The sequence below is a fragment of the Eurosta solidaginis genome, chromosome 5 (assembly GCF_040869045.1).
Source record: "Eurosta solidaginis isolate ZX-2024a chromosome 5, ASM4086904v1, whole genome shotgun sequence".
NCBI lineage: Eukaryota > Metazoa > Arthropoda > Insecta > Diptera > Tephritidae > Eurosta > Eurosta solidaginis.
Window position 1 is genome coordinate 59,233,231 of NC_090323.1, and position 20,407 is coordinate 59,253,637.

The following is a 20,407-nucleotide window of genomic DNA, read 5'->3' on the forward strand; positions in this document are numbered from 1 at the left end:
TCATTCGTTCGTGTTCGTTGTTAGTTACAGGTGTGATGGCGTAGACCAATTGCCGGTTTTTAGATGCAGCATTTGGATATGAAAGTTGATCAATTCAATGCAAATAAACATGGAGAGAAGAGAATTTATAGAGTATGTATGTAGCTATGTAGTTTTGGAAAATATGATAGCAGAGGCAAGATTCATACAGATATAAGAGACTTTAAATAAGACATATACATATGCACTTTGTATCCGGAAATACGAGGGCAGCTTGATAAGTAAATTAAACTAAAAAACTAACTTTGAGGAAAAAAAGGAAAAATAATAATCAATTGAAATTATTTGTAGAGGTCCACACCAAAACTAAACATTTGTATATGATTTTCATATACATGATTTTCGTTTAATGATATGAAAACATCTTTGCTCCCGGTATGGGGGAGCCCTGAACGTAAGCGTAATGTGTAGGCGTAAACGTAAGAGTAATCTTTGTGGTACGCTATATGGGGGCTATACATATGTATGAAAAAAGTTAATGCAGGCGTAGTGGATAATATTGGTATACATATATATATACTGTATGGAGTACTAGAAAGGCCGCAGCACAATGACATTTTTCATATAGATGCGTTTAACATAAGCTTATGCATTCCAATAACTTCGCATGATGTTGCGTTTGCAAATATGAAGGAACTTCAGACTTGGCAATTGAATTTATTATGGCTTTCCCATTCACATACAAAATTTCGCGAAGCACTGTTATAAACATTCTCCCTATACAACAAAAATACTTGGTAACATATTTTGTGTCGTATTCGATTGTTATATTGCAGTTTTTAATTGCGAAAAATGTTAGAAAATTCACCAACCAGTGGGAAAAATAATTTAACTTGAAAAGTGTGCCAACACCCTTAACCAAAGCAAATGTCAAATTCTTCTTCTTATGATTTGCTTGAAACAAAATTTGGGAGTTGGCTACTTTTCAATATCAGATGTCGCTTATTCTACCGTTCTCCATAAAAATACATGCAATCTACTCATAATGCAAAAGCTTGTGTTAAACTCATCTATATGAAAAACTGCTTATGTGACGGGGCTTTAAGCGTAGTGTATGGTATTGGTATGCTGTATGGAGAAATAAGAGCATAAGTACAGTCAGTACACTGTAGCGTAATGTGGGAGCAAAGTACGTGTTAGAGTTGATGTAAGCGAAATCACACAGCAATCCAAGGAAAACTTGGCACCTTCATATAAATTAAAGTTTCTGAACATAAACACAGTTGTTGTGCATGCAGGTACTCGAACAGATGTATACACTGCTGTTTTGTTGGAAATAGAGAGCCATATCAAACATGAGCAAATGCCTGATTTTTATTACTGATAAAAACAGTTGTTTACAAAAATAAAGTCCCTGGCTAGGTATTCTGGTTTCAGTTGGAATTTGTTTCTTTTTAGGATTTTATTGGTTGTAACATCTTTGTACATTATTTGGTTAGATTTATATGAAGTATAATAACGATTATTGATATGTTATTAATATGTTATCGATTTGCAAACGGATTATGACTAATTTTATATGGGACTGTTACCTGCTACCTAAAATTTTTCGATTACTTTACGAAAAATTATCCATATATTATAAAAGGGATATCAATTTGTTTTAGGAAACTTATAGATTTCTTATCGTTATTGAACGTTTCAATTAAACTAAAGAACTAATTTAAAAAAACTTGACTTGTTGGTTGATTTCAAATTGATCGTCCTAACTGCTGTCCAGGTTATACGGTTTGTTCGTGTGACTTCACCGCAAGAAATTAAGCTAGTAAAATCGAAATTCAGGTTTGTTGTTTTTGAATTTACAGGCACTCAACTGAGTTTTTCCTCAAGAAAACAAGTTTGTTTAGTTTTTTCAACAAAACAAAAACTGTTGGTTTCAGCTAGTAATATTCTCTAAATATGACAGATTCTCAATCAATCTGATTTTTCTGTTAAAATAACTGATCACTTAGATAATGTTTAGGATACCCCTCTAGCGGCAACTAGCTACAGAACATGTTGTACCGAAAACAAAGCGGAGATACACACCTCTGGTGGTCATAGTGTATAACATATAGCTGAATCGGTTGCGGTGAATAGTGGACACACACCATTTGTAGAGGTAATACATAGGGGTGAAACATACGACACACATTTCAGTTGCATCTGAAATTAAGGAGTACTAATTTTCTGCGCAGCAATTTCAGAAGAGTAGATAAAGTTTAACGCTTAGCTGTCCATATAAAGTTTAAGCGTATATGTATATTAGTCAAATGCATCAGCTAATTTTAAAGAGAATCTTGCGCTCACGGCGCTCACCAATTCTGTGGTCATAAGCAAGAAGTCACGTGTAAAAAGCTGAGACTTAGACAATTATAGTGCCTCAGAAATATCTGTCATATCATCAGCCGCAGTTATTGTAATGTTAAAGTAAATCTGTAATTTTAACAGCGTTCATAGGTATTTTAAGAGTGGCAGTAATAGTTGTTAGTTAACAGAGCAGAGTTGGCGGCCGCCGTGGTGTGAGGATAGCGTGCTCCGCCTACCACACTGAATGCTCTGAAGGCCTGGAAAAAAACTAGCAAATTCTTTAGAAAACAGTTTTTTCAACAAGAAAAAAAATTCTAAGCGGATTACATGTATGTATGTGTATATTTTTTTAACAGGTCTACGGCTTAAGTTTCACGAGCTCTTCTTTTGTTGATTTGATTGTTGCTGTTCAGAATCAACAATTTGTTAACCATTTAACAGCTACTTGCGATGGATAAAAACTGCCAGCTTTCCGCTTTTAGTGTATCATAAGACATCACATCTTTAAATAACATTTGAAAACTTAAATTTAAGATGGTAGTTTGTAGCACTTGAGTTTGCTTATATATGTCGCGTGTTTTACTTCTCCATTATTACAGGGGTCGTCAGTAATTAAAAGATAAACGAAAGACAAGTACAGGATTTCCCATGAGGTATATATACCGTAAGTATCTGAATGAGCCAGATTCAAACACGACCAAGAAAACACCAAAGACCTATCATTTATCAAACTGCCATCATAGTGTACCGTTACTGTAATTCGTTTTGATATAATACCTATGATTAGTTTTTGTTATACTTACCATGAGTTGCGACATCTTCAACAATTTGCATCAGCACCCGTTGCGCGCTTCCCGATAAATTCACGATACCTTTATGATACATCAACAAACGTAGCAGCGCACAAATATAGTGGAAACGTTTGTGATTACGTAAGGAAGTCCGAAAGTCTAGACGTTGCACAACTTCATCAAGTCCATTGAAACCGGCTATTTCGCGTGTGCAACGTACTGTTATGTGGCAGTGTGGTGGGACGATAACCTCGTCCGATTCATCATCAAAACTGTCATCTGAATTGGAGGAAAGTCTGGAAATGGATATGTAAGCAAAAATGTAATAGTTATTTACATATTATTATAATTATCGATAAGTATGTACTAAAACCTAATATAAACTACTCGAGCAAATGCCATGCTGTCCTATAATCTTCTAACAACCAAAAGTATTTCAAGCTTTGTAAGTCGTATTTAACCAAAGTGCAAACAAGGAAAAATATAATATAAAATAAAAAATTAAAGTAAAATAAAATAAAAGAAAAAAAAAAATAAAATAAAATAAAAAAATAAAATAAAATAAAATAAAAAATAAAGTAAAATAAAATAAAATAAAATGGATTCTCAGCTCCCGAGAAGCTAGCTGATGAAGAAGTAAAATTCAGAAACATGTCCTAGTAACCATCGCCGTTTGTAAACTTCGCAATTTTTCTCTAATATCAATAACAGCAAGTAAGGAAGGCTAAGTTCGGGTGTAACCGAACATTACATACTCAGCTGAGAGCTTTGGAGACAAAATAAGGGAAAATCACCATGTAGGAAAATGAACCGAGGGTAACCCTGGAATGTGTTTGTCTGACATGTGTATCAAATGAAAAGCATTAAAGAGTATTTTATGAGGGAGTGGGCCATAGTTCTATAGGTGGACGCCATTTACGGATATCGCAATAAAGGTGGATCAGGGTTGACTCTAGAATTTGTTTGTACGATATGGGTATCAAATGAAAGGGGTTAAAGAGTATTTTAAAAGGGAGTGGGCCTTAGTTCTATAGGTGGTCGCCTTCTCGAAATATCGCCATAAAGGTGGACCAGGGACGACTCTAGAATGCGTTTGTACAATATGGGTATCAAACGAAAGGTGTTAATGAGTATTTTAAAAGGGAGTGGGCCTTAGTTCTACAGGTGGACGCCTCTTCGAGAAATCGCCATAAAGGTGGACCAGGGATGACTCTAGAATGCTTTTGTACAATATGGGTTTCAAACGAAAGGTGTTAATGAGTATTTTAAAAGGGAGTGGGCCTTAGTTCTACAGGTGAACGCCTCTTCGAGATATCGCCATAAAGGTGGACCAGGGGTGACTCCACACTTTGTTTGTACGATATGGGTATCAAATGAAAGGTGTTAATGAGCCTTTTTAAAAGGGAGTGGGCCTTCGTTCTATAGTGGTCGCCTTTTCGAGATATCGCCATAAAGGTGGACCAGGGGTGACTATAGAATGTGTTTGTACGATATGGGTATCAAATTAAAGGTATTAATGAGGGTTTTAAAAGGGAGTGGCCCTTAGTTGTATATGTGAAGGCGTTTTCGAGGTATCGATGAAAATGTCGACCAGGGTGACCCAAAACATCATCTGCCGGGTACCGCTAATTTATTTATATATGTAATACCACGAACAGTATTGCTGCCAAGATTTCAAGGTTTTTTTATTTCGCCCTGCAGAACTTTTTCATTTTCTTCTACTTAATATGGTAGGTGTCACACCCATTTTACAAAGTTTTTTTCTAAAGTTATATTTTGCGTCAATAAACCAATCCAATTACCATGTTTCATGCCTTTTTTCGTATTTGGTATAGAATTATGGCATTTTTTTTCATTTTTCGTATATTTCGATTTCGAAAAAGTGGGCGTGGTCATAGTCGGATTTCGGCAATTTTTAAAACCAATTCAAAGTGTGTTCGGATAAGTACGTGAACTGAGTTTAGTAAAGATATATCGATTTTTGCTCAAGTTATCGTTTTAACGGCCCGGCGGAAGGACAGACGGTCGACTGTGTATAAAAACTGGGCGTGGCTTCAACCGAATTCGCCCTTTTTCACAGAAATAAGTTATCGTCCTAGAATCTAAGACCCTACCAAATTTCAGAAGGATTGGTAAATTTTTGTTCGACTTATGGCATTAAACGTATCCTAGACAAATTAAATGAAAAAGGGCGGAGCCATGCCCATTTTGAAATTTTCTTTTATTTTTGTATTTTGTTGCACCATATCATTAGTGGAGTTGAATGTTGACATAATTTACTTATATACTGTAAAGATATTAAATTTTTTGTTAAAATTTGACTTTAAAAATTTTTTTTTTAAAGGTGGGCGTGGTCGTTCTCCGATTTTGCTTATTTTTATCAAGCATACATATAGTAATAGGAGTAACGTTCCTGCCAAATTTCATCATGACATCTTCAACGACTGCCAAATTACAGCTTGCAAACGTTTTAAATTACCTTCTTTTAAAAGTAGGTGGTGCCATGCCCATTGTCCAAAATTTTACTAATTTTCTATTCTGCGTCATAAGTTCAACTCACCTACCAAGTTTCATCGCTTTATCCGTCTTTGGTAATGAATTATCGCACTTATTTGGTTTTTCGAAATTTTCGATATCGAAAAAGTGGGCGCGGTTATAGTCCGATATCGTTCGTTTTAAATAGCGATCTGAGATGAGTGCTCAGGAACCTACATACCAAATTTCATCAAGATACCTCAAAATTTACTCAAGTTATCGTGTTAACGGACGGACGGACATGGCTCAATCAAATTTTTTTCGATACTGACGATTTTGATATATGTAAGTCTATATCTATCTCGATTCCTTTATACCTGTACAACCAACCGCTATCCAATCAAAGTTATATACTCTGTGAGCTCTGCTCAACTGAGTATAAAAACAATTGTATGAAGCAATATGAGCATGTCTCGCTAATTAAATACAGAAAATAAAATAAAACAAAATAAAATAAAAAAGTAAAATTAAATAAAATGAAATATAATGAAATAATATAAACACAAAAAAAAAAACATCTTTGAACATTGTTTGGTTGGATTTATATAAAATATACATGTAATTCAATGCAAACAAAAAAAAAAAAATAATAAAATAAAAGGAAAAAAATAAGGATAAAAAAATGAATAAAAAGGTAGAATAAAGTAAAATTTAATGAAGTAAAAAAGCTAAGTAAAATAAAAAATAAAATATATATATAAAATTAAATGAAATGAAATTAATAAAAATAAAATAAATCGATTTTAAATAGACGAGTTTTCAGTTTGTAACCGAAATGTTATCGATATCTTATCAAAATGTTATCGATTTGCTATCGGATTGGTACCAATTTCTTTAGGAGTATTATCGAAAAAAGTTTCGATTTATAATCCAAAAACTATGGTTTACTTACGGAAAAGCTATCTATATATTATCAAGAGGATATAATTAGGAAACTTATAGATTTGTTATCGGCGTGTTGCCAATTTGCTCCCGATTTACTATTGAAGAGTTATCGATTTCTGATAGGGTGTCACCAATTTTTTATCGCAACGTTATCGATTTGTTAACGGTTTGTTATAATAAAATCGATGACATGTGTGACCAAGTCGATCATCATCACCATTAAATGGGGCTCAACCGCCTCCTAACTCAGTGGAGGTATCCCCCTTTCTCTACTTCCAAGCTGCGGTGTTTACTCAAATACTTTCTTGACCGGAGTGCCTTCGTCCATTCGCATAACATGACCGAGGCAGCGAAGCCTTTGGGTTTTTATTCGCTGCACTATCATCATTATACCTCCATCGATACTCGGCATCGGCATCACAGACAGGACCATAAATCTTCCGAAGAACTTTTCTCTCTAACACTCCAGGAGAAACGGCATCTTTTCTCGACACCGTCCATGATTCCAAGCCATACATCAGGATAGATATGATGAGCGACTTGTGGAGCGTGATTTTTGTTTGCCGAAAGAGGACTTCACTTTTCAATTTCCTACGCAGTTCAAAGTAGCGCTTGCTAGTAAAAGTTAATCTCCGTTCGATTTCTATGTTGACATTGTTTTTGCTATTAATGCTGGTTCCCAAATAGACGAAATACTTTACAGTCTCGAATTTATATCTGTCAAAGCACGAATGCGCCGATTCTTTCTTGGATGACTTCGTATTGTCCTCTTTTACCGCAGGACCCACTTTTTTACTTCTGTATCTAATTCAGAGAAGATAGAACTCACAGCGTGTTTGTTAAAGCCAATAATATCATATCATCAGCATACGCCAGTAATTGTATAGATTATATCATCACGGTTTAGTTCTGACTAGAATTATTTTCTCCAGCATTATGTTAAAGAAATCGCACGAAAGGGAGTCGCCTTGTCTGAAGCCTCGCTTGGTTTTGAACGGTTCGGAGAGGTCCTCCCCAATCCCAAGGGAGCTGGTGGAGTAGCTCAACGTCAAACCGATACGAAAGCGAATATAAGACGGACAAGGTGATAACAAATCGAAAACTGGATGATAATAATTCGCTTTCAATAATATACGGATAATAAAACAAAAACTTTTCGGTATTGGAAAAAAAGATTACTTCATTAATAACTTTTGCTAGTTTCGAAATGTTTTAAACAATTTTGTTTATTATGAAACATTCATAATTTTCTACCCAGCGTAATGTCATGTAAAAGGTAATCATGAAAGGAGGTTTCACAAATGCCCAGCCAGAAATAAAATTGATTTTCAATTGGCTTTAAATGCACTAATTTTTACAGAAATGTATTTTTAGGAGTGTGCAAAGACGAAAAAGAGAGATAAACTATTTTCATTCAGTACTAATGACATGTGTGTATTAGGGATAACAGTTTTTTTGTGATACCGGGATTGTCGGGATCACTCATGGTAATACTGGTGTTAGTACCGCGGTTGCGGTGTTTTATTTTCCAACAAATGAACTCTTTAAAAGTTCAAATTAATTTAAGAAACAAAGGACAATGCAATTCAAATTCCAAAATCTGTGGTCACAAGCAATAATCGCCAAAGATCTTTCCTTTTACAGAGGCTTTAAAGATTATTGCTTACGACGGAACACGCTGGATCGGACCACTATATCATATATCTGCCATACAAGCGGTTTCTCAGAAAAAATATTTGTATGTCATATCTTCCTCAATTTATGAAATATAAGATACTTTCGTATATGGCACGTATTGTTGTCTAAAAAACTCTTATACAGCCAATTATTCGGAAAAAACGATGTCAGTCCCGTCCTTAGTTGTTTTAATTGAAATGTACCTGCTATTTAAATAATAGTATAGAAATTAGTAATGTAAAATCTAATGTAATACATGCATATGTGTGAAGTTGACTTGTTTGAACGTTTTTCGAGGTTAAATAAAGTTAAGCCTCAAACTGTATGTGAATAAAATACCCTATTGATTCGAGGGGTTGTGTAGCGCAACCCTTTCCAGCGCCGATGTCAGGGCAATTTATAGATTCTCCAACCCAATTGTCCACCTCACCAATCCGTGGCGAATCCTGTGTTTTTTTTTTTAAGCAGCCGGGGCTCTAGCAACTCCATGTTCCTCATGGAACTAGAGGCATGGGGCGGGATGACCTAGGAGAAAATCGTTCCCGAGATGGTCGGGCTTATACCTTACGGGTACTTATTGTCGGAATGTACCAGATTTATATCCTTCAAAGGACCATCAAAATCAATAACACTCCTAAGACCTTCGGGTAGGGTCTTTATCGCAAAACAAATGCAAAGTCTACAAATTCGTAAACTAAGAAAGAACAAGTAAAGATGTCTAAGTTCGGGTGTAACCGAACATTATATACTCAGTGTGAGCTTCAATTGTACATTTCATTTCAGATAAATTACTTTTCTACATAACACGTGGCACCGCCCGTTTAAAAAAATGTCTCCCCATTTCCTCTTACAATAAAACTTGATAAGTGAAATATCATTAATTCAAAACTATTTTTTGCTAAGTTATAGCTTATTATTCTAGTCTACGACCCTTTTAAACTTGTTTTATATCAAAGTTGCCGTGGTCTTTCACCGCTCCCGTCCATTTTTACTAGAAATATTTTCTGCTATAAGGAAAATATGTGTACACAATTTCATTACGATTCGTTAATTTTTCTTCGAGGTATAGCTCCCGAAACATAGAAAATTGCTTAGTCATAAAAGGGCCGGTGCCACACCCATTTTCAAAAATTTTAGTGTTTTCAAATTTAATTTAGAAAGTAAAATTCTATTGATACAAAGCTCTTTTTCGCTAAGATATAGCTCATTATTTTCAGCTACGACCCTTCTAGAAATCTTTTATATAAAAGTGGGCGTGGTCTTTAACCTCGTCCATTTTTTCTAAAAATATTTCTTGCTATAGGGAAAATTTGTGTACCCAATTTTATTACCATCCGTTAATTTTTCTTCGACTTATGTCTCCCGAAACATAGAAAATTGCTTAGTCATAAAAGGGGCTGTACCACGCCCATTTTTTTTTAAATTTGAAGTTTTTCCTATTTATTGTTATAAATCCACTTGGGAAATGAAATACCATTGATATAAAGCTCTTTTTTGCAAAGATATGCTTATTTTATTCGTCCACGACCCTTTTAAAAATCTTGTATATAAAAGTGGGGGTGGTCCTTAACCGATTTCGTTAATTTTTCTTCAAAGCATTCCTTATAGTAAAGGCAGCCTCTCTGCCGAATTTTGTTACGATAGGTTTAACGATTTTTGATTTATGATTAATCTAATATATAAAATTCTTCTGTCACGGTTTTAGAGGCTGAACTCCTCCGAAACGGCTGAACCGATTCTCATGAAATTTGTGAGCATATTGGGTAGGTCTGAGAATCGTCCAACGTCTACCTTTTTTTCGTTACGTGTCTAGGGTCTTGAGATCAAAACGTGGACCCGGGTACCCCTAGAATGTGTTTATACAATATGGATATCAAATGAAAGCTGTTGATGAGTGCTATAGTACAGGATAATTTTCATATCGCTGGGTGACTAGGGTCTCGATATATAGGCCAAAACGTGGACCCGGATACCCCTAGAATGTGTTTATACATTATGGATGTCAAATGAAAGCTGTTGATGAGTGCTATAGTACAGGATAATTTTCATACAACTGGGAGGCTAGGGTCTCGAGATATAGCCCAAAACGTGGACCCGGGTATCCCTAGAATGTGTTGATACAATATGGATATCAAATGAAAGCTGTTGATGAGTGCTATAGTACAGGATAACTTTGATATCGGTGGGTGACTAGGGTCTCGATATATAGGCCAAAACGTGGACCCGGATACCCCTAGAATGTGTTTATAAAATATGGATGTCAAATGAAAGCTGTTGATGAGTGCTATAGTACAGGATAATTTTCATACAACTGGGAGGCCAGGGTCTCGAGATATAGCCCAAGACGTGGACCCGGGTACCCCTAGAATGTGCTTATACAATATGGATATCAAATGAAAGCTGTTGATGAGTGCTATAGTACAGGATAATTTTCATACAACTGGGAGGCTAGGGTCTCGAGATATAGCCCAAAACGTGGACCCGGGTACCCCTAGAATGTGTTTATACAATATGGATATCAAATGAAAGCTGTTGATGAGTGATATAGTACAGGATAATTTTCATACAACTGTGAGGCTAGGGTCTCGAGATATAGCCCAAAACGTGGACCTGGGTACCCCTAGAATGTGTTTATACAATATGGATATCAAATGAAAGCTGTTGATGAGTGCTATAGTACAGGATAATTTTCATACAACTGGGAGGCTAGGGTCTCGAGATATAGCCCAAAACGTGGACCCGGGTGCCCCTAGAATGTGTTTATACAATATGGATATCAAATGAAAGCTGTTGATGAGTGCTATAGCACAGGATTATTTTCATACAACTGGGGGGATAGGGTCTCGAGATATAGCCCAAAACGCGGACTCGGATACACCTAGAATGTGCTTTTACATTATGGGTATCAAATTGAAGCTGTTGATGTATGCTTTAGTACAGAGTAAGTTTTACACCGCTGGGTAACTACGGTCTCGAGATATAGGCCAAAACATGGACCCGGATACACCTAGAATGTGTTTTTATATTATGGGTATCAAATTGAAGCTGTTGATGTATGCTTTAGTACAGAGTAAGTTTTACACCGCTGAGTGACTAGGGTATCGAAATATAGGCCAAAACATGGACCCAGATACCGCTAGAATGTGTGTGTATTATGGATATCAAATGAAAGCTGTTGCTGAGAGCTCTGAAGTTCATTGTGATATTCGATTTAGTCGCATCAACCTGGCAAAACTGATAAATATGCATGCGAAGCCGAAATAAAGACATGAATTAATAATACCCACATACTTATTTGCATGCGCCTTATTCGATTTGTCTGAAATTTCGTATATAAATTTGCCTATATTAGTATTTACGATGCTTTTTTCCGGGAAGTATAATAGAGACGGACTGGGACTGGAATTAGGACCAGGACTGGGACTGAAACTGAGACTCGGAGTGGGACTGGACTGGGACTGAGACTCGGAATAGGACTGGAACAAAATACATGCCACCCTCTGGGACTGGCAATAAGAGATGAAGAAGAAGGAGAAAAACTTGAGAGAAGAGAAAAGAGAGAAGGATACTGAGAAAGAGATAGAATGAATGATGAAGTGAAAAAGACGGAGGGAGGAGTGAATAAAGAGGGGTAGGGCAGAGTTAGACGGAAAAAGCTTATTAAAATGTATGCAGATAGGCCAAATTAAGGGCAGAACAACGTCTGCCGGGTCTGCTAGTAATATTTGTAAAATTGATTTTATCACAAGTGGGCGCCCATTAAAAAAATTCTTTTTTTTCAAATTTTTATCAAGAGTCTCAATATCAGTCCACACGTCAAATTTCAACATTCTAGGTGTATTATTTACTAAATAATCAGGTTTTTTGTGTTTTCCAAAATGTTATATATATATAAAGTGGGCGTGGTTATCATCCGATTTCGCTCATTTTCAATACCAATCTATTCTTGGTCCAGATAAGCTCGTGTACCAAATTTGGTGAATATATCTCAATATTTACTCAAGTTATAGTGTTAACGGACAGACGGACGGATATGGATCAATCAAATTTTTTTTCGATACTGATGATTTTGATATATGGAAGTCTATATCTATCTCGATTCCTTTGTACCTGTACAACCAACCGTTATCCAATCAAACTTAATATACTCTGTGTGCAAAGCACGCTGAGTATACAAATTTCATCGCAAAAATATGATGTTTCCTGTTACAAATTTAATTTTGATATATGGAAGTCCATATCTATCTCGATTCCTTTGTACCTGTACAACCAACCGTTATCAAATCAAACTTAATATACTCTGTGCGCAAAGCACGCTGAGTATAAAAATTTCATCGCAAAAATATGATGTTTCCTGTTACAAATTGCGCTATTAGATGTGTCTTTTTATAAGCTTTTATTTACTTTCACTTGGCTGTTGTCTGTAATCAAATCTTGCAAGTTAAATTTTATACACTTCCCGCTGTCCGTTTGAGCTGAAATTTTGCACACATGTATAACTCCGATGACAATGCAATATTACTTTGCGAGAATTCGATAAATTTATCTATAACAGAGTTATTGGTAAAGATTTGTATTCACAAGGGAATAAAAGCCTAAGTCCTCACGAACGGAGGTAACTTCGCTTTGTTTGTGTATGCAACAAACGTAGAAGTTAGGTTGTTATCGCTAAATGTTGCATACTTTTTGTTGCATACTTTTCTGCGCACTTGATTTTGTTTTACAGATTTTTGGCGATGGAACAGAGCAGAGATCTGAAATCAGTAGTTGTAAACTGAACGCGACATAGGCAAAGTCACAATAAAATATGATTTTAAGTTAGTTAACACTCGAATAGAAGAACTTGACTGTTCAAAGTTGACTTCGAAGAATGTTAATGCATTAAAAGAAATGGATAGGATGAGAAACGTTACAAATAACTAAGTAAAGATTACATAACTAATTTAAACAATATTTTACCCTACTAAAAATTAAAAAAAAATCATATTTAAATTAAATTTGAGAAAAAAGCTTTTCTAAGAACAAGCTTCTATTACTTGTTAATAAAACGAACTTACTTACAAAAACGAACTAAAAAGTAAAAAATTAAATTAAAGAAAGAAAAACTTTTTTAAAAATAAGCTTTTATTATTGGTTAATAAAATAAACTAAAAAGTAAAAAATAAATTGACTGTAAAGGAAATATAACACTTTATAAGTTCATTGTAACCCTTAACGATAATTTTATTAGAACAATTAGGACTGTGATATAAACTGTAAGATTTAATAATGTAGGTGTAAAGTTTTAATTTTAAAAATATATAATTATGTACAATATGGAATTTTTTTGTCGCAGACGAAGAAGCCTAATTATCGTTAAAGGTTACAATGAACTTATAAAGTGATATATTTCTTTAGTCAATTTATTTTTTACTTTTTAGTTAATTTTATTAACCAATAATAAAAGCTTATTTTTAAAAAAGTTTTTTTTTTCTTTAATTTAATTTACATCTATATACATATGCACTTAAACTTTATATGGACTGCCAAGTGCATAACTTTATCTACACTTCTGAAATTGCTGCGCAGAAAATTAGTACTCCTTAATTTCAATACGCATTATACTCGGATGCAACTGAAATGTGTGTCTATGGTTCTCTTCTATGTTTTACCTACCTCTACATATGATGTGTGTCCACTATTCACCGCAACCGATTCAGCTATTTATTATACACTATGGCCAACAGAAGGCCGTCTCTCCGCTATTCGGTACAACCCGTTCTGTAGCTAGTTATTTAACCCCTGCCGCTAGGTAGGTCTCCTAAACATTATCTAAGAGATGATAAGGGTTTTTCTTTACCCGCAAATGTAGATGTATATACATGTACAAAAAAACACGACTATTATTTTGAAATAAAATTTTAATAACTGTTACAGTCGTCACATAAACCGTGAGTAAATAAAACAGACCATGATTCCAAGTGAGAGTTTAAACTGCAGTTAAAATTGACTAGAGTTTATCTATCCATTTTATTTACTGACTTTTATTGGAACAGCCATAATGTTAGGAATAAACTCACACTGAATCACACTGAAGAAAATGGTGGGAGTGTATTGTGGACAAATTTTTAAGCTTGGATAAAATAAAAAAGCGATATTTCTGGGTAAATTGTAGAAATAACAAATCCCGAAATGCACGAGAGGCTTTCGGGATTTAAACATTGCGAGATCCTGAGGTTGTTATCCCTAATGTACGGTCAGGCTGAATGTTTACGAAGTAGATCATAAAATGAAAACAAGCACAATATGTACTAACTAAAAAGGTAAATGAACGCTTCTTGGCAATGTTGAATGATTCATTGATATGTAGATATAGATAAACATTTATTTACATATATAACGATAGCGGCACGCAAATGATATTTTTAACATCTTTTTTACGCAGCTTGCAATTAAAAATGTTAAGATGTTTTTTTGTTTTTATACCTTTCATGAACATGAAATGGTATATTAACTTTGGTCCGATGTTTGTAACCTTGAGAAATATAGAAGATAGACTCACCATTAAGTATACCGAATTGATCAGGGCGACGAACTGAGTTGATATAGCCATGTCCGTCTGTCTGTTTGAACGCAAACTAGTCCCTCAAATTTCGAGGTATCTCAAAGAAATTTGGCACAAGCATGTATTTTTGAATTATATTAGACATTTGTCGGATCCGGTAGGATCGGACCACTATAACATATATCTCCCATACAACCGATCGTTCAGATAAGACGATTTTGGTCATTCCTGCCATAATTTAGAAAGTATAAACGTGAAACTCGGTGATATATATTCTAATATATTGTCACGGATATTGGCATCGCTGAGCTGTACCATCACTAAGGCGATGCTAAGGCCATGCCAAGCAGTATTTACGTCAATAATCAAATCATGTATACACATATATAAGGCAGCCGAAAGAGATGTCACACACAGATGCATTTACTTATGCGCCTATGTATGCGCGAGAGACTGTAAACTACAAACATTCACATCAATAATTCAATTATTATGTATCTACATAAACGAATAAATAATTGCGTCTACACATATGTACGTATACGAGCAGCGAAGCGGCAATGCACAAACACATGCATATATCTTATCTCAGTTGTCACAAGAGAGGGCAATAATTTTTGCACGTAGTTGTGGCTGGCGATTTTGTAGCCGAAATAACTAGTAAGTTCTGGAAATCGAAGAGCCTAGAAGTATGCAGCGTAAACTATAAAAGCGGGGCAGGCGAGTAAGAAGTAATTCAGTTTGAGTTGAGCTATCAATCAGTTTGATTAAGCACGCGATCTGGCGGCCAATAGTAGAGTTTCATTTGAGTTATCAATCAGTTTGGTTATTAAGCCAGCGAGTAGCAAAGTATAAGTGTTATTGTGAAGTACTTAATAAAGGCCATTTTTCCATCATTCAATATTGGAGTTATTTATTCAACAGTTTAGTGATTCGAACTTAGCAGAGGATTGCAAATAAGAGGATTTGCGGCAGATTCGTTACAATTGGTGTCAGAAGAGGAATTGTTGAATAAATTCCAGAGGACAACAAGGACGTGGCAAAGTTCAGTGAATTGAAGATCCAGCAACTAAAGAAGGAGTTGGAGAGCCGTGGATTGAATACAAGCGGCGTTAAACTTGAACTTCAGGCACGGCTACGAGAGGCAATGGAAGCAGAAGGAATTGATGTGGAAGAGTATGACTTTCATCTTGATGGCGAGGAAATAACAAAAATGGAAGAAACACCGCAGACAATGGCGAACACAGACCTGAACATGATATTGGCTGCAATATCTGCTCAAACATCGACAATGTCATCACAGATGGAATCTCAAGAGACACGTACAACATCAAAGATTGAAGCACAAGAAACGCGTATGTCAGAAATGTCGACACAGATTACATCGAAGATGGAAGCACAAGAAACGCGTATGTCAGAAATGTCGACACAGATTACATCGAAGATGGAAGCACAAGAAACGCGTATGTCAGAAATGTCGACACAGATTACATCGAAGATGGAAGCACAAGAAACGCGTATATCCGAAATGTCGTCGCAAATGTCATCTCAGCTGGAATCGCAGGAGAACCGTATAACAGCGAAGATTGAAGCACAAGAGGCACGGATATCCGAAATGTCGGCTCAAATTTCAGCACAGATATCATCGCAGATCTCTGCTCAACTGGAAGAGCAAGAAGGACGTATTTCCTCGAAGTTGGAGGCGCAAGATACAAAAATTTTACAGTTTGAAGAAAAAATCGAGGCCGAGGTGGATGCTTTGAGAGGACGTATCGAGCAGTTGCAACTAAATCGCCCAGCAGTTTCAACTAGTAATTCAAAGGTAAAAACACCATCCTTTGACGGTTCTGTTCCTTTCCAGGTCTTTAAGCTACAGTTTGAGAAGACCGCAGCAGTGAACAATTGGAATGTGGAAGATAAAGTTGCCGCACTCTTCGTAGCATTGAAAGGACCAGCTGCCGAAATCTTACAGACTATTCCAGAGTACGAACGGAACAGTTATGACGCATTGATGGCTGCTGTAGAACGGCGATACGGAAGCGAACACAGGAAACAGATATTTCAAATAGAACTGCAAAACCGCTACCAAAAAGCTAACGAGACTTTGCAGGAGTTTGCTTCGGACATTGAAAGATTGGCTCATCTTGCAAATGCGGATGCACCCGTGGAATACACGGAAAGAGTGAAGATTCAGAGCTTTATAAATGGCATAAGGGACGTCGAAACGAAGCGAGCCACATACGCGAACCCAAAGCAAACATTTTCTGAAACGGTATCCCATGCATTGACTCAGGAAACGGCGTCATTATTGAGTAAACCAGCATACAAAGCTCATCGTGTGGAAGTAGAAAGGCCAGAGTGGGTAGATACAATTTTGGAAGCTCTGAAGGGATCACAACAGAAAAATGCCGGAGTTATGAAATGTTTCAAGTGCGGTAACCCAGGTCACATTGCACGTCATTGCAGTAGCAATTCCAATAGTTCCAACAATGTGGGTGGCCGTAAACGCAGAGCTGAAGGAGACGAGCAAATCTCCAAATCCACTCAATCGTTAAACTAAAGCGAGTCAGCCGCAAGGGGCGACAGCTGGCTCCCTCAATTGATTGCCCCATAATCTCTATCTCGCAAATTGGAAGAATGTCAAGCAATCTTACTGTCGGAGGACATGTGGATGGAAAGGAACGTTTACTGACTGTAGATACGGGTGCATCCCATTCCATCATTCGATCAGATTTAGTCAACAAGAAGATAAGACCATTGCTTGGAGCAAGATTACGTACAGCCACGGGAGAGGACACCCAGGTAATTGGAGAAGTAGAATGTGAAGTAGCAATTGGGAACGTCTCGGTACTTCACAATTTTATAGTGGCAGGTATTGTTGATGAAATCATAATTGGAGTGGACTTCTTAATCAACCAAGGCATCAAGATCGACATGCAAAGCAAGACGATGCGATATAAGAACATGGATGTGCCACTTAATTTCAGCTACGAGAGAGGCTACAGCAGTAAACGAGTGCTGGTGGAAGAGAGTCAGCGAATACCACCAAAATCCGAAGCAGTCATCTGGGCAAAGGTTGATGGAGATTGTGGGACAAACAAATTGTGGGTTGTCGAAGCAGCAAACAAATCAGCACTAAACATACTTGTAGGAAAAACCCTGGCTATGACAAAACAAGATGGACGTATTCCGGTAAGAGTACTCAATGAGTTCAAGTCACCACTCAAACTGACTAAAGGAGCTATTTTGGGAAGATGCCAAGAGGCTGAAGTAGTTATTAACTGTGAACAGCTCCAGGAACACGTTTCAGCTAGTAATACTGATCTTTCAAATGACATCACGGCATGGACACAGGGGCTAGAGGAAGCATATCAGAGTAAGGCAAAACAACTGCTCCTAAAGTACGCGAACATATTTGACCAGGATGATTCTAAACCAGGCCGCACCAACGTTGTGAAACATCAAATTGACACTGAAGATGCGAGGCCGATCCGTCAAGCTCCACGTAGTGTTCCACTGGCGAAGCGGGAAGTTGTGAGTCAAATCATTCAAGAAATGAGCGACAGCGGCGTCATCGAACCATCAGCTAGTCCATGGAGCTCACCGGTAGTACTTGTAAAAAAGAAGGATGGAAAAATGAGGTTTTGCGTGGACTACCGGAAGTTGAATGACGTAACAAAAAAGGATAGCTACCCATTGCCAAGAATTGACGACACTCTGGACTCGCTATCTGGTACGAAATGGTTTTCCACGCTGGACTTGAAAAGCGGCTACTGGCAAGTGGAGGTGAAGGAGGAAGATAAAGAGAAAACAGCCTTCAGTGTCGGTGATGGTCTTTGGCAATTTACAGTGATGCCTTTTGGACTATGTAATGCACCAGCTACTTTTGAGAGACTCATGGACCAGGTACTGAAAGGACTACATTGGAAAACATGCTTGGTGTACCTGGACGACATCATCGTATTGGGCAAGAACTTTGATGAACATCTTAAGAACTTAGAGGAAGTTTTCCAGAGAATAGCTGGCGCTGGTCTGAAGTTAAGTCCCAAAAAGTGTGCGCTGTTTAAAAAGGAAGTCAATTATTTGGGTCACAAGGTAACGACAGAGGGCATCTGCACTGCGAACGAAAAAATAGAGGCTGTACAGGATTGGCCAAGACCACAGAACCTACATGAATTGAGAAGTTTTCTTGGGCTGTGCACATATTACCGCCGATTTGTACCAAATTTTTCCAGCGTAGCCCATAGCCTCCATGAGCTTACAAGAAAAAACAAAGCTTTTGAATGGAAGAAGGAGCAAGAAGTGGCTTTCCAAACATTGAAGGAGCGTTTGTGCACTGCCCCAATGTTAGCATATCCGATTCCAGGAGCAACATTTATTCTAGATACAAATGCGAGCGGATATGCTATAGGAGGCGTTTTATCACAACTGGTCGATGGACAGGAGAAGGTAGTTGCATATTACAGCCGTTCAATTGGAAAACCAGAGAGGAACTATTGCGTTACACGGAGAGAGCTGTTGGCATTGGTAGAATGCATTAAACATTTTCACAAATACCTCTACGGTCAGCGATTCCGTGTCAGGACAGATCACGCAGCGTTGAAATGGCTTCTGCAGTTCCGTAATCCGGAAGGACAATTGGCACGGTGGCTCGAGCGACTACAAAGCTATGACTTTTCCATTGAGCATCGAAAAGGTAGTACCCATGGAAATGCTGATGCAATGTCACGAAGACCATGTAGTTTAGAATGCAAACACTGTTCAAAGGCCGAGGCTAAAGAAGACATTATAGATGTCCGGCTAATGACTATAACGTGTACGGATGAATGGGACAAGGAGCAACTAAGAAAGTGTCAGCTAGAAGATACAGATCTGTCACATGTTATGCAAGGGCTCGAACGAAACGAAAGACCAAGCAGAGAGGATATGTCAGCAGAGAGTTCCATTGCGAAGTCATATTGGGCACAGTGGAACAGTTTGGAATTGATATCCGGTTGCTTGCAACGAGTATGGGAGAGTGAGGATGGTCAATGCAAGAAGAAACTGATAGTTGTTCCCAGAAAGAGGATTCCTAACGTGCTCAGTGAGTTGCACAATGGTCCAAGTGGAGGCCATCTTGGAATCACGAAGACACTCGAGAAAATTAAGCAGAGATTCTATTGTGTTGGTTGCCGTCAGTCGGTCACCGAGTGGATTGCCAATTGCGAGGTATGCAACAGAGCGAAAGGGCCCAAAACCCGAAGTCGTGGCCAGACGAAGCAGTATATTTCAGGTGCACCATTTGAAAGGATCGCCATGGATGTCGCAGGTCCATTTCCTACTAGCAACCGCGGAAACAAATACGTACTGGTGGTTATGGATTATTTCAGTAAATGGCCAGAGGTATACCCAATCCCAAACCAAGAAGCAGAAACAGTAGCAGAAGTGGTTAAAAACGAATGGGTTGCAAGGTATGGTGTACCAATGGAGTTACATTCTGACCAAGGCAGGAATTTTGAATCAGCTGTGTTCCAAGAACTGTGCAAGAAGTTGGGCATTCGAAAAACACGGACAACTGCATTGCATCCTCAGTCCGATGGTATGGTGGAACGTTTCAATAGAACATTGGAGGTGCATTTAAGGAAAGTAGTCGACAAGTACCATAAGG

The 20,407-nt window shown here is 37.3% G+C and overlaps 1 protein-coding gene and 1 long non-coding RNA gene across 10 annotated transcripts in view; one reads left to right on the top strand and one right to left on the bottom strand.

Moving 5' to 3' along the window:
- Positions 1 to 20,407, bottom strand: part of LOC137252583 (F-box only protein 32) — a 125,562-nt gene that overhangs the window by 13,535 nt on the left and 91,620 nt on the right. For all 9 annotated transcript variants that reach the window (XM_067788547.1, XM_067788546.1, XM_067788543.1 and 6 more), the window contains one exon: positions 3,132 to 3,415. In XM_067788547.1, the coding sequence (XP_067644648.1) occupies positions 3,132 to 3,415 (284 nt within the window). The remainder of the gene's footprint in view (positions 1 to 3,131; positions 3,416 to 20,407) is intronic.
- LOC137252584 (uncharacterized) lies at positions 17 to 3,415 on the top strand. Its single transcript, XR_010953617.1, has 2 exons — positions 17 to 132; positions 2,928 to 3,415. It is a non-coding gene; the product is annotated as an uncharacterized lncRNA (long non-coding RNA).